Source organism: Centruroides sculpturatus, unplaced genomic scaffold (assembly GCF_000671375.1).
Source record: "Centruroides sculpturatus isolate CEXI.00-Female unplaced genomic scaffold, Cexi_2.0 scaffold1189, whole genome shotgun sequence".
NCBI lineage: Eukaryota > Metazoa > Arthropoda > Arachnida > Scorpiones > Buthidae > Centruroides > Centruroides sculpturatus.
The window spans coordinates 15041-31468 of NW_019385304.1; the positions used below are offsets into that span (position 1 = coordinate 15041).

General features: G+C 27.3%; 1 protein-coding gene across 1 annotated transcript in view; it reads right to left on the minus strand.

Moving 5' to 3' along the window:
* LOC111637397 (inositol hexakisphosphate and diphosphoinositol-pentakisphosphate kinase-like) overlaps positions 1-16428 on the minus strand; it is a gene marked incomplete at its 3' end in the record, with an annotated part of 57138 nt that overhangs the window by 12652 nt on the left and 28058 nt on the right. The window contains exons 4-12 of the mRNA XM_023382868.1: positions 13174-13319; positions 13002-13087; positions 12763-12917; positions 12576-12677; positions 9924-10085; positions 8109-8230; positions 7674-7775; positions 7494-7580; positions 4465-4540 (exon numbers count right to left, since the gene is read on the minus strand). Of these exons, the coding sequence (XP_023238636.1) occupies positions 4465-4540; positions 7494-7580; positions 7674-7775; positions 8109-8230; positions 9924-10085; positions 12576-12677; positions 12763-12917; positions 13002-13087; positions 13174-13319 (1038 nt within the window). The remainder of the gene's footprint in view (positions 1-4464; positions 4541-7493; positions 7581-7673; positions 7776-8108; positions 8231-9923; positions 10086-12575; positions 12678-12762; positions 12918-13001; positions 13088-13173; positions 13320-16428) is intronic.

Genomic DNA, 16428 nt, shown 5'->3' on the forward strand with positions numbered 1-16428 from the left:
AATCTGAAATCCAAACTGACGGAAGAGACCTGAAAATAAAATTAATAAGACTTCAAAAGTATCTAATAAAAAACTTTAATTTTAAAAAAAGAACTTGCGTATGTTAATATTGTTAAAATTAAATTAAGTGATTTGTTATGGCTAACTTGCACTTTAAAATAGTACACTTTGTAAGAATATTAATAATAAAATGATTTGTGTCTTTAATTTGAATTAAGACATATTTCATTAGATATAAGATTGAACATATATTTCATTAAAAAATATTGTAAATTTCTGAAGAAAGTGTATTGTATAATCTAAGTATCATACCTGTAATTGTTTGGGTTTCTTCAACTTGACATGTCCAGTTTTATAATCACCATATTTTTCAAATATTTCAAAAAATCTGTAAATATTCGAGACAATATAAATTAATGAAATATTTCTGTATTAGAAGTTCATAACATTTATGAAAGAAGCACCATTTCATCTAGAGAGGAAAAAAACAAGAAAAATTTTTTATTTATCAAATAATCTTCATTACACATATTAAGAAAATTAGAATCTTTTCTATCTCATTGACAATGATTACTAATAGTAGTTGAATGAATAAAACTTTTGACAAACGTGTATAATTTTTTAATTAAGCTGTGCAAATAAACAGCAGTGATGAAATCAGAAATGTAAACTATTGGCAGAACAGACATTATTGCTTAATATAGCATTACAGTTAACATTTAATTGTTATTCTGTGCCATTAGCAAGTATGACCAGTTGGATAGACTCTTAAATATTTTTTTAACATAGTAAATTTGGTCTTTAAATATACATGTAGATACTTTTAAGTTAAAGATCAAGTGTATAAGAATTGTTAAGTATAATCATCTGTGCTTTTGATTTTGTTAGTTTTTGCCAAAATTTAGATCTACTTAGATATTGATTTTAATAGCTGTTAATAATTCTCTTGTAATTACTAGAGAATTATTAACAACTATTAAAATCAATATCTAAGTAATTTACTAAGAATTTATATAGCATTTTTAATCTCTTATCTTATTATTTTAAGATTACTTTGACCTTAACTTTTAAATTTGTTTATTATTATTCCTATAATCTCTTATATATAATAGAAAATGCTTTTAATATTTATATACTAGCAGTCAAAGACCTAAATCCTTAGTTTAGTAAAGCATTCAGTCAAAAGAAATCAAAACTAGTTAACTGTAGAAAACTAACTTCAGTCACTTTTCTTAATTTACGCCATGTTTTGCTGTGTTCCTCATTAGAGACTATAAAAATTTGAATAAGTCACACTTACATCCTAAATACATTTTTAAAAACCACCACAGTTTACTTACTAAATCAATGATGTTAAAAAATGTATTTAAGATGTAAATTGTGTGAGAATCCGAACTTTAACAAAAATCGGTTGTCGATTTCATCATACCTATTTGATAACTGTTGTCATCTACTACCTGAGAACATCTCGATTTATATTTTCTCAACGACAAAAGCAATGCTTTACAGTGATCTCTTGACCTCCTGGTCGTGTGTTATGATTTTAATATTGTAATTAATGGCCAAAGGAGGCAGTCATTGCCTGTTTCACCGTGGATATAGAACCCTGTCTCTCTCCAAAAGAACATAGAGTACAATCTCCTGCGAATAACAGATTATCGTCTCCATCTCCGAAGTCTCCATCATGTCCTCTGCCCAAGGAAATTTCCTACTCCTGTCCCAGACAGAATCTTCCACATCTTTCTTTGAATTGTTTCCAGTGTACTCTGAACTTTCAAGTATAAAATACTCTAAAGGCAATCAAATGATCATTTCATATACAAATGACTCTCTCCTGATTCCAGGTACTTATAATAATGTGTGATTTCACTGTAAACACACACTCGCGAAATGCATCAATGTCACTCTCATATCCAATGTCTAATTATCTTGTTACTGTTAGCCTGTAGATCTAGTAACAAAAAATAAATGGGTATTTGTTTTGTTAACCTAGTATCTGAGTGTCTTGCTTCCAACACTGTCTCACTCACCTCCATCCGAATCGGACTGCACTGTACGTGGCCACTCATATGAACCACTTTCTAACCAAAACAATTTCGCTGCCGCAGCTTCTGTGTTGCACAAGATATGGTAACACCAGTCCTGTCAAGGCACCAAAGAGGTCCTCCGGTCACAATTGTGACTGATGCTACACAAGATTGTACTCAGTGCAACACATAAATAATACTGAGCCAATATTATAAGGACCTTGAATAAGTTCTCGCTGTTTTCCAACAGATGGCGTTACCAGAACCACGTGTGTTTATTTTTAGATGGTGACACATCTGTAAGGAAGTACAATAAGCGACCTTGAAATTCAGTATACGTCATTTCACCAAAGTGTAAACAACTTATTTTTTCATTGTGTTAAACATGTCTAGTTTCGTGCTAAAAAAAGAGTATTTGCGGGGAATTTTATTGCACTATTTTATTCAAAAAAAATCTGCAGCTGAAGCACACAGAATTCTTGTTGAGACTTACGGCGACCATGCTCTGTCGGAAACAACATGCAGAGATTGGTTTAGACGCTTCAAAAATAATGATTTTGATGTTGAAGATAAAGAACGATCTGGTGCACCAAGACAAGGAATTAGAGGCATTACTTCGTGAAGACTCATGTCAGACGCTAGCTGAANTAAAGAAAACCTGCTAGTTGTATTTTATCTTTAATATTTTGTAAAGATTACCAGCTTAGTTTTGTCATCATCTCTACGATACTAAAATGAGAGTTTGCACAACAGAATTTTTAAGTTAATTTGAGGCTTTGCATTAGCAAATTATAAAAATAATCAAATGCTTTTTCACCAATTGAAAACACTGTTTAAAAGATATGAGTATGCATGTTCATTTATTTTTTTTAATAAAGATTTAACAAAAAGCAGAGAGAAGTAAAAAAATGCCAAAGAAATTAAAAGTTTAGAAATTCTTGAAGGTGGTCTCAGTCAAAAACTTGATGACCAGATGATTGAGGAAGTTTGGGCATCAGTCTACTGCTCTGGGGTTGAGTGCAAGTTGAGCAACCCCCACAATTTTTTTGTGCATTCTGGCCCAGATAAGCTTGATCCCAGGCTTTCGCCATCACATTATGGACCTGGCCAAACCCATAAAGGGTAAGAAAAAAATTACTCCTTTAGTGCAACAAAAGAGTAGAAAGAGGGTAAGAAAGAGTAAAAAAAAAAAAAAGGAACTAAACTGTAAGTAAAGCATTATGCATATTTATAGCAAACTTTCTAAATATTTAATTGATTTATTTCTGTTTAAGATATGCTGTTTTATATAATAGTGTTTCATTTTGTGCACATTTGATATGTCATGAAAAGTACCTTGTATTATTGCAAACAATAACAGTTTGTTAATTATAATTAAAGAGGTGCTGGCAAAACTGTTGAGATTAAAAATGACAAATGTAAAAATATGGAATAAAATTAACCGATGCTATAATTAAGGCTTTCAACTTCTTTCAATAACAATTGAAAATTTTATATGTAAAAAATATACTCAATGGCACTTTACTATCATACAAGCATGATTTATAAGAAAACAGACTAAAAAGCTACAGTGGATAACAAAGAATGTTAAGATAATCATCTTAAACAAACTTAAAATCAAAACTTTTAATTGAAAGCATAATTAACAGTCAATGATTTACTGAAACAAGAACTTACAATATATGTAATTTATATTGTATACATCTTCTAGAAAAAAGGAAATAATGAAACAACTTACTTTGGATGTTTAACTTCCATTTTCATTTTTTGTTTTGGAGTCCTATCGCCATGACGAATGACTGCTATTACACATCGTAATTCCATCCTAAAGTGACATAATAATTTGATTTAAAATTTAATTTAATTAATTTCAGAATAATTTCAGTTCAAATATCAGAATAAAAATACATGTATTTACATTTTACCAAACGTTGTTGGAACAATTGGTGGATCATCCAACTGGAAAGGTATTGACCATGGAATATGAAGGGTTGGTGCAAGCTCTCTAAGGATCATATTTCTATAAAATTAATTTTTTATAAAATTAAAATATTTGCAATACTCTCTAAAAGCATTATANAAAAAAAAATACTTAAAACCTCATTCTAACTTTATTTAAATTAAAAATCTGAAATCCAAACTGACGGAAGAGACCTGAAAATAAAATTAATAAGACTTCAAAAGTATCTAATAAAAAACTTTAATTTTAAAAAAAGAACTTGCGTATGTTAATATTGTTAAAATTAAATTAAGTGATTTGTTATGGCTAACTTGCACTTTAAAATAGTACACTTTGTAAGAATATTAATAATAAAATGATTTGTGTCTTTAATTTGAATTAAGACATATTTCATTAGATATAAGATTGAACATATATTTCATTAAAAAATATTGTAAATTTCTGAAGAAAGTGTATTGTATAATCTAAGTATCATACCTGTAATTGTTTGGGTTTCTTCAACTTGACATGTCCAGTTTTATAATCACCATATTTTTCAAATATTTCAAAAAATCTGTAAATATTCGAGACAATATAAATTAATGAAATATTTCTGTATTAGAAGTTCATAACATTTATGAAAGAAGCACCATTTCATCTAGAGAAGAAAAAAACAAGAAAAATTTTTTATTTATCAAATAATCTTCATTACACATATTAAGAAAATTAGAATCTTTTCTATCTCATTGACAATGATTACTAATAGTAGTTGAATGAATAAAACTTTTGACAAACGTGTATAATTTTTTAATTAAGCTGGGCAAATAAACAGCAGTGATGAAATCAGAAATGTAAACTATTGGCAGAACAGACATTATTGCTTAATATAGCATTACAGTTAACATTTAATTGTTATTCTGTGCCATTAGCAAGTATGACCAATTGGATAGACTCTTAAATATTTTTTTAACATAGTAAATTTGGTCTTTAAATATACATGTAGATACTTTTAAGTTAAAGATCAAGTGTATAAGAATTGTTAAGTATAATCATCTGTGCTTTTGATTTTGTTAGTTTTTGCCAAAATTTAGATCTACTTAGATATTGATTTTAATAGCTGTTAATAATTCTCTTGTAATTACTAGAGAATTATTAACAACTATTAAAATCAATATCTAAGTAATTTACTAAGAATTTATATAGCATTTTTAATCCCTTATCTTATGATTTTAAGATTACTTTGACCTTAACTTTTAAATTTGTTTATTATTATTCCTATAATCTCTTATATATAATAGAAAATGCTTTTAATACTTATATACTAGCAGTCAAAGACCTAAATCCTTAGTTTAGTAAAGCATTCAGTCAAAAGAAATCGAAACTAGTTAGCTGTAGAAAACTAACTTCAGTCACTTTTCTTAATTTATGCCATGTTTTGCTGTGTTCCTCATTAGAGACTATAAAAATTTGAATAAGTCACACTTACATCCTAAATACATTTTTAACAACCACCACAGTTTACTTACTAAATCAATGATGTTAAAAAATGTNTTGTTAGTTTTTTCCAAAATTTAGATCTACTTAGATATTGATTTTAATAGCTGTTAATAATTCTCTTGTAATTACTAGAGAATTATTAACAACTATTAAAATCAATATCTAAGTAATTTACTAAGAATTTATATAGCATTTTTAATCTCTTATCTTATTATTTTAAGATTACTTTGACCTTAACTTTTAAATTTGTTTATTATTATTCCTATAATCTCTTATATATAATAGAAAATGCTTTTAATATTTATATACTAGCAGTCAAAGACCTAAATCCTTAGTTTAGTAAAGCATTCAGTCAAAAGAAATCAAAACTAGTTAACTGTAGAAAACTAACTTCAGTCACTTTTCTTAATTTATGCCATGTTTTGCTGTGTTCCTCATTAGAGACTATAAAAATTTGAATAAGTCACACTTACATCCTAAATACATTTTTAAAAACCACCACAGTTTACTTACTAAATCAATGATGTTAAAAAATGTATTTAAGATGTAAATTGTGTGAGAATCCGAACTTTAACAAAAATCGGTTGTCAATTTCATCATACCTATTTGATAACTGTTGTCATCTACTACCTGAGAACATCTTGATTTATATTTTCTCAACGACAAAAGCAACGCTTTACAGTGATCTCTTGACCTCCTGGTCGTGTGTTATGATTTTAATATTGTAATTAATGGCCAAAGAAGGCAGTCATTGCCTGTTTCACCGTGGATATAGAACCCTGTCTCTCTCCAAAAGAACATAGAGTACAATCTCCTGCAAATAACAGATTATCGTCTCCATCTCCGAAGTCTCCATCATGTCCTCTGCCCAAGGAAATTTCCTACTCCCGTCCAAGACAGAATCTTCCACACCTTTCTTTGAATTGTTTACAGTGTACTCTGAACTTTCAAGTATAAAATACTCTAAAGGCAATCAAATGATCATTTCATATACAAATGACTCTCTCCTGATTCCAGGTACTTATAATAATGTGTGATTTCACTGTAAACACACACTTGCGAAATGCATCAATGTCACTCTCATATCCAATGTCTAATTATCTTGTTACTGTTAGCCTGTAGATCTAGTAACAAAAATAAATGGGTATTTGTTTTGTTAACTTAGTATCTTAGTGTCTTGCTTCCAACGCTGTCTCACTCACCTCCATCTGAATCGGATTGCACTGTATGTGGCTACTCATGAACCACTTTCTAACCAAAACAATTTCGCTGCCGCAGCTTCCATGTTGCACAAGATATGGTAACGCCAGTCCTGTCAAGGCACCAAAGAGGTCCTCCAGTCACAATTGTGACTGATGCTACACAAGATTGTACTCAGTGCAACACATAAATAATACTGAGCTAATATTAATATTCAAAAGTTTCTAATCAAATAATTCCAAACTCCTAAAACTGCTTGTATATATTTTTTTTAATGTCAATTAAATAGTTATCAACTTTTCAAAATAAAAATTTATCCTTAAATCCAAAAATATAAAAAATAATACTTGTTCAAACAAAGATAAAGCTATTTATAGCTGAAAACAATATGTTGTTATCAATTTACATCTATTACCAATGTAGAGTTAAAAATCAACCTCTTGGTAAACAGTAAACAAACACAATAAAATTTACAACACGAGATAAATATGTTGAGATTAAAAATGACAAATGTAAAAATATGGAATAAAATTAACCGATGCTATAATTAATGATTTCAACTTCTTTCAATAAAAGTTGAAAATTTTATATATAAAAAATATACTCAATGGCACTTTACTATCATACAAGCATGATTTATAAAACAGACTAAAAAGCTACAGTGGATAACAAAGAATGTTAAGATAATCATCTTAAAACAAACTTAAAATCAAAACTTTTAATTGAAAGCATAATTAACAGTCAATGATTTACTGAAACAAGAACTTACAATATATGTAATTTATATTGTATACATCTTCTAGAAAAAAGGAAATAATGAAACAACTTACTTTGGATGTTTAACTTCCATTTTCATTTTTTGTTTCGGAGTCCTATCTCCATGACGAATGACTGCTATTACACATCGTAATTCCATCCTAAAGTGACATAATAATTTGATTTAAAATTTAATTTAATTAATTTTAGAATAATTTCAGTTCAAATATCAGAATAAAAATACATGTATTTACATTTTACCAAACGTTGTTGGAACAATTGGTGGATCATCCAACTGGAAAGGTATTGACCATGGAATATGAAGGGTTGGTGCAAGCTCTCTAAGGATCATATTTCTATAAAATTAATTTTTTATAAAATTAAAATATTTGCAATACTCTCTAAAAGCATTATAAATATATAAACGTTAGTATTTTAAAAATATTTCAAAAATATTATCATCACTTTTGTAATACTGTACATATAATTATTTAATTCTTAACTTCAAAAACTAGCATTGATTAGGCTAATCATATTAAAAATTTACAGAAAATGTTTTAACTGTAAATGATAAGTTATAACTATTTTACATTATGTATATTTCTTATGCTATAAAATTTAAAATTATTCTAATCAACAATTATTTTAATAAACTTTTGAATATTCATTACAATTTTATCTATGCTTACCCTAATATTTTAGCACAATCATCATAATACTTCATGGAATTTTTTACAAAACTGAAACCATTGACGTCACAGACATACGATTTTCCATTTGCTCGTAATAAATCAAATCCACAGACAGTTTGCTAGAAAAAACAAATTAACAAATTTAAAAATAATATTTGTTAAAATATATATATATATATATATATATTTCAATTTAATATGTGTTAGAATAATACAAAAAGTAAGGATAAATAATATAAGTAGATATTATATTTACAATAAAGTAAAGAATGTATTCTGTTCCGGTATGTAATATTAATCATCGTTATATTTATTCTAATCGTGTTTATGTTTGTGAATGAATTTTAATTTATTTTAAAATTATAATATAATTTATGATATTTTTTAGATTATTTAGATACAGTGAAACTTCTTCACAGATGGAAACATAAAAATGGCCGCTGTTTATAATTCGACTGTATTATAAATTAAATATATTTTTATCCATTTATTTAATATTTTTTAATTGTTTTCACTCGTAAATTTTCTAGTTTAATATAGGCTAGTTTTTTTCTATATATTTTTTATGCTGTAAATATATTATATGTTTAAAGAATATAAATGTTATATATATATGCATATTTTTAATGATTTTCTAAAAAAAATAAAAAAACTATCATATAACTAGACGATAAATAAAATATTCTGATGAAACTAACCAAGCAAGAGTTTAAAAAAAGACAAAATAAATTAATTTTTCTGTAATAAATATACTGTATAATTTATTCCCAAAAAAAGAAAGGAAAATAAAAAAAGAAAAAAATATCCAATATCCATTACCTTTATTGGAAAAATAAATTTAATTGCAAATTTACTTTAAAACAAAAGAAAACTCAAACTAGAAAAATCAATACAGTACTGAAAATAAAAATAAAACAATTTTAATTCTTGATTAAAAAATATATAGATATTATTTACTAAAATCTAAAAATGTTATCAACATTTTACGACGTTTAAAATAAAATAAATTAAAAAGGGGAAATGTTACGCATTAATTAATAGTTTTTAATTTTATTTATTCTACGAAATAAGCTACAGTGACACTTATGATATCGCTTAACTCTAATAGCTTATGAAACAAAACTGTTACGCAAGAATAATTTGATGTAGACGTAACATAATTTTTTTTTAAAAAANAAAAATAATATTTGTTAATATATATATATATTTCAATTTAATAATGAAAGTAAAAAATATCAGTAAACTTTTTCATATTACTGTATACAAAAGAAATTTTTCAACTGGAATAGTAACAGTTTAAAATTATCATAAAAATCAAATACATTTGTCATTTTATTGAGAATTCAAATAGCATATTCCTTAATCTACATAATTCAGATTTAAATGAATTATCAGTAAACTTTTTCATATTACTGTATACAAAAGAAATTTTTCAACTGGAATAGTAACAGTTTAAAATTATCCTAAAAATCAAATACATTTGTCATTTTATTGAGAATTCAAATAGCATATTCCTTAATCTACATAATTCAGATTTAAATGAATTATCTATAGTTAATGTTCAGTGAATACTAATTTTAATTAAACTTGTGATTTAATAAACCTTACTCTAGATTTAACTCAAGATAGTGAATATGACCTTTAAATTATTCAGTATGTAAATTTAGTCACAAATAATTAAATTATTATGTTCTCTAAAGAAAAAGTACAGATATGGCCAAACAAACTGCTGAGTTATCAGCCTATAAAAATATGGACATGTATGCGCATATAAAATAAACAATAGTTTAAGGATTTAAGAAAGTAACAAACCTTAAATGCCAGACAAACTTTACGAGCAATAAGTTTTTCAATATTACTCAATATAACTGGATATCTGACTTCTTTTCCTTCTTTATCCCTTTCTACTTTTCCATCCAATGCAGGTGATTTTCGTGCTTCTGCATGTGCATAATCAGGTCCAACAGTATAAACCTAGTAAATAAGTTGATTATTATAAACAAGAAACTAATTTTATAATTAATTTTTGACAAATTTCTTAAATTAATGTTGTATTTATTTAGTTTTTTTTAAGTCTAAATCTGCATTTAATTGAATAATTAAGAAATAACTTATTTGGATATTTGTTATATAAATACTGTTGCAAAATCACAGCTATAAAGAATTTATTCTGGTTTATTCATAATGGAGACACTTTCAAAAAAGGAAATTCAATCCTTCAACAAAAAAAAAAAACTATTTTTCTACTGTATGAAAGAATTTAGTTTCTTCTGGTGGTTTGTTCTTTTATTTGTAACAAAACTCAAAACTCATCAACTGCACACATGACAGAAGTAATGTTTTGCAAGTAAATAACTGATACTAATCTGACCAATAATTATGTATTACACAATTTTATGATTTGTTTATTAATTGATAATTTTTCTCATTAATGCTCCCACATGCCATATTTCCTCAAATAAACCCCAGTCTCATATAAATCCCAGGTTGAAAAGCTTGAGAAACCTGCCAAAGTACTGTGCTGTATAGGGTTATGTAGTATAGAAAGACAGATAAGGAATTTAACTAAAATTCTGTTTCTTCAAATTGTCTAGAAATAGACAACACTTTCTACTCAAAGATTCACAGTAATATTTTTGGAAATAGAATTATAAATATTGTTGAATATTGAGTATGGGAAAGTTGTATCCAGTTCATAAGTTAAGAGCTTATCAGTCAAAGGAAAATTAGGAAAACTTGAACAGGAAAGATATGGTGAATATGAACCAAAAAATAATAGTCAAGATCCTGATTCCAACAACATTGAAGTAGATATGAATGACAATGTAACAAACTGAATCAAAAGATACCAAATGGGATTAACTATAAACAGTAATTATTAGAAATGTAATAGTTACTAGAGATTTTCAGTTTGAAATAGTCAGACCGAGTCTTTTCACTTTTACTCACTTGACAGTAGATCTAAAATATGACAAGACCTAGTCCAAAGTTTGTACATTTTAACAGCATTAAGTAGAAATTGTACATTGTCAAAACATTGTTAGTGAAGACATAAAGAAACAAAATTTAATTATTAAAGAAAACCTGCTAGTTGTATTTTATCTTTAATACTTTGTAAAGATTATCAGCTTAGTTTTGTCATCATCTCTACAATACTGAAATGAGAGTTTGCACAACAGAATTTTTAAGTTAATTTGAGGCTTTGCATTAGCAAATTATAAAAATAATCAAATGCTTTTTCACCAATTGAAAACACTGTTTAAAAGATATGAGTATGCATGTTCATTTATTTTTTTTAATAAAGATTTAACAAAAAGCAGAGAGAAGTAAAAAAATGCCAAAGAAATTAAAAGTTTAGAAATTCTTGAAGGTGGTCTCAGTCAAAAACTTGATGACCAGATGATTGAGGAAGTTTGGGCATCAGTCTACTGCTCTGGGGTTGAGTGCAAGTTGAGCAACCCCCACAATTTTTTTGTGCATTCTGGCCCAGATAAGCTTGATCCCAGGCTTTCGCCATCACATTATGGACCTGGCCAAACCCATAAAGGGTAAGAAAAAAATTACTCCTTTAGTGCAACAAAAGAGTAGAAAGAGGGTAAGAAAGAGTAAAAAAAAAAAAAAGGAACTAAACTGCAAGTAAAGCATTATGCATATTTATAGCAAACTTTCTAAATATTTAATTGATTTATTTCTGTTTAAGATATGCTGTTTTATATAATAGTGTTTCATTTTGTGCACATTTGATATGTCATGAAAAGTACCTTGTATTATTGCAAACAATAACAGTTTGTTAATTATAATTAAAGAGGTGCTGGCAAAACAAGATATGAATTTTAGTTAGTTGTTTTGCTAAATGTATGAAATCTCAATATACAGGCCTAAATAAAAACTAACTAAATACACAAAAGTATTTTATTTGGATCTTCTTAATATATAGGTTTGTTTTATTATTAGTATCATAAATACCAAATTTCAATAAACAGAAATTTTATACAGAATTTAAGCATGGACTAAAAATTTAGAGTGTCTCAAACTGAGGTTTGGTAAACCCTAGTTGTAACCCATAAATACAATTAATAAATGGTTTTGACAGTTCTAAAAACAAACTAAAGTATTTCTTTGAATTTTTGTGTGCTTGTCTCCTGATGCAATGTAATAAACTGAAAAAGCTTTGAAAAAACCCTGGGGGATATATTTTAAAAATAAACCCAGCAGGGTTTAAATTGAGGAAATATGATATTTAGATTTTACTTCTTGTTCATCCCATTTTTTAAAATAAGTTGTTTGATATTTTGTTTACTAACAATACTATTATGATTTAATTTCCATTTGAATAAGAATCAAATCTAAAATAGTCTCTATGAAATATCTCCCATTTCAAATCATTTTATTTTTCATTAGTACGTTAAATTTTCATTTTTTGTTTCATTAATCCATTAAAACAAAAGATTAAATTAAGAATACCTTTACATCTGTTCCATCTGTAGGCATAAATTCTTCATAAATATAAGAACCCGTTTTCCTGACTTTACTTTCAGGCGAATAAACACTGCTACGACTACCAATCTACATAAAGTTTTAAGAAAATATTATAAATGATCAACAACAATAATAAAGAAAACACATGCAATAAGTATTTTAGCTTTCAAACCTTTCTAAATAATCTCTGGCTACCACCTCCAGCAGAAGTAGGATAATATATATATATGTTGTGATTTTCTGCTGAAATTGGTTTCTCAACAAATGGTTTATTAAAAATAATACCATTAACTTCTACGTGATCTTCACCTTCAACAAGTTCCCTTTCTAAAATAAAAACTAATATCAGACAATAATTTATTCAATTAACATCTAATACATGTGACTAAATTAAAATTTGTTTTTGATTACCTGAAGGATCTAAAGAATCTCTATCTAACACTGCATATCGAGGAAGTTCAATTCCTGCTTTTTCTAATAAACTATACACTCTTCTCCTAAAACAGTATAGAAGTTTTAATATATATATAAATACACTTCATATTCATGTTATATTGTACAATTATTATTACATAAAACATACCTATCTTGAATGTCATACTGCATATATAAATCATTTATAATAAATGGTTTCCTTAAGTTAGCATATTCTATTGCTTTCTTTAATGGAAAGCCTTTAGAGTGAAACGAAATCAAACAATCACATAAAGGCCAATCATTCACAGATTCCTAAAAATAATATGAACAAGCTCTAATAAATAAAAATTAAATACAGTTTTCCATATACAGATTTCAGAAAAAGATTAATATTTGTTACTGAAGTAAAACTAAAATAATAAGTAGAATATATTCAGCTAAAAACAGCATTCTAACATGCACTTGAATTTTTTACATGAATTTGAATGAAAAATTTTGATACAGATTCTAATGACATTGTTTAAAGGAAGTTTGATATTTTGAATTGTTTTTTTTTTTATACTTAAATTGTTTTTAGTACATATTAATATAAAAGAACTTGAAGACAGCCTTTATAAATTCACTAAATTTAAAAAATTAATGCTACTTAGTAAGGTTTTGAGAACTTGACATCAATATTTAGTTTGTAACTCATTCATATAAAAAAAAATTACAGACAATGTATGCAAAGTATGGTAATGTACCACCACAAAGTATGATGGTTAAGTGACTACTGTGTATGATGTATTAAATCTAAAATTTTCAGGACAGTGGAGTGAACAAAATGGACTTTTGTAGAAAATCTCTGAATTACTGATTTTAATACAAAAACTTCTGGAGCAAAGTGATTAATGTGTCTGCCACAATAATCTCACAAAACTCCATCAGTCAATTTTGGCAACACATTAATATTCAATAATTTTTATATATAACATTAAATTTTTTAATTACTTAAAATTACAAGACTGCTTATTCTCTTTAAAATAAAATAAACATGCTGTTAACAAAGCCATAAGTATTTAGAAATAATAATTTATCTTTAATCCAAAAATAAATTATTGAAATTACCAGGTTATGTTTAAGCTACTAATTTTATTAATGAACTGGGTTTGATAATTCCTTATGTATGATTTATCCTTCATCCGTAATTTAATTCTAATACAATTCTTGAGTGAGCTATATATCTGATAAATATTTCAAGTCTTAAACAAAAAAGTTAATTTTTTAATCAGAGTAGACAAAACCAAATTGAATTCAAAGCTTTTATACATACATATATATATATATGACGCAATGACGGGGCGGAACAAACAGCCGATCCGTTCGATCTCCATTGGTCCGAACGNGGGTGCATGCACACATGTTAGTCATCTTTTATTTTAAATATATTTCATAGGTCTATTTATATGTAATTTTGAAAATGTCAGTAACACTTCATAGTACTAATTCCACAATGATTTGATTTTTATCAAGAATTTTATAAATCTATAAAGATCAATCAATAAGTAATGCACAATCCCCAAAATGTTGCTATTTATAATGTTTGAAGCATGAAATTCAGTATTTAGGACCCTTGTTCTGTTAACTTCCAAATGAGCATTAACAGTTGTTTATTTTTTATGCATGTGACGTGTAATGGATGGTGAAATGAACACACTACTAAGTCAATGGTCAGTAATACAGTTTCTCTACAAATCCCTCAGAACTAAGAGAACATATTCGCAAGCTGAGAACATCAAACTGCATTGCAATAACGCAAGACTGCCCACTGCACAGATGACAGTGCAGAAAGTGACACAACTATGCTGGATGCTGGTGCTACAACTACTGTACAGCCCAAACTTGGAACCATCAGATTTTTATCTGTTTGGTCATCTGAAAGCACATCTGCTTGGGATAGTATTTCAGTCTAATGCAGAACTCATTGCATGTGTCAACCTCCAGAGTTTTACCAATGTGTGTTTGTGTAATGGAAATAATGTTGGCTGCAATGTGAAGCCAATGGATCCTACATTGAGTGACTGTTCTCTGAAGCCAAAGGACCCACCAAGTTTCATGATTCAACCTTTGAAAACTGCAGAGTTACAGGTGATTGTGCATTACTTACTGACTGACCTTTGTACAAGCTCTTAAAAACTACCGTATTTTCCAGCATATAAAACAACTTTTTAACCCAGGAAATTCTTCTCAAAAGTCGGGGTCATCTTATACGCCGGAAAGTATGGTATGTAATTTAAGAATGATTTTGCATAAACAAATAAAAACTGAAATTGTACAAATTTTTAATCGATGATTAAGAATTTATACAATTTCATCTTCATTTGGGCTCTTGTAATAAATTCTTAATTGAAAAAAAGTACTGCCTTAAAAACAGTTATTTTGGTAATGGACATTTTTCTGTCTTGTGATTCAAATCAATTGTAGGAGTCTATTAAAAAGTTACAGTAGAGCGTCGTTTATCTGAAAGTCGGTTATTCGAAAGAATTCCAGTTGCAAATTTAAATTTTCACTAGTGCTGTGGCGCTGCAGTCTTTGGCTATATCTTGGGCTACTCCAATATTTTTTTGTTGACGTGCATGTTTTAGCTGGCAGCACTGGCACTTTTGTGTGGTGTTTTTCTGAGGACTGTGTGTCATGCTAAATAGAACGTTTTTGATACTAGATTAACTTCTAAAGTATAATTATTTTTGTTTTTATATTTTTCAACATATTTACTTTGTTTGTAAAAAATAAAGAAATAATTTTTAACGATACAATAGCCACGATTATTATTTTAAAAAGTTTACATTACGCTTAACATTGACGAAAATTCAACGCGAAGCGACACGCAACGGAGAAAAATTTCAGCACGAGATAGGTTAATATATTTTTTCATACATAATCGGTTATCCGAAAAATAAGTTATCTGAACAACCCCAGTCCCCAATTGATTCGGATAAACGACACTCTACTGTATATATAACATTATTTGTAATTATGATTATGTTACATATAATATACTTATTTATATATAATATTTACCATAAACATATAAAAAGTCAACAATATATCATCAATAAAAGATTAAAATAATTAAAATTTACATTTAAAATAATTTCTTCAGCAAAAACAATTGTCTTTATATATTCAAATTCTTCAAGTCTTGTTAAAATCTCTCTCATTGGTTTTGATTCCGACTTTTTAGCCATTGCACAGATTCCAACTATCACTTGTTTTCCTTCCGATATGTCGTCATCGTCGGAACTAGGATCGAATTCCTAGAAAAATTGATTTTTGGAAAATGAGTTTTAGTGATAAATAATAATTTAACAAAAGTAAAATTTTATAACAACGAAATTAATTTAAGCAAATTTCTCATGTAAATTTTTATTATGAAAATGCA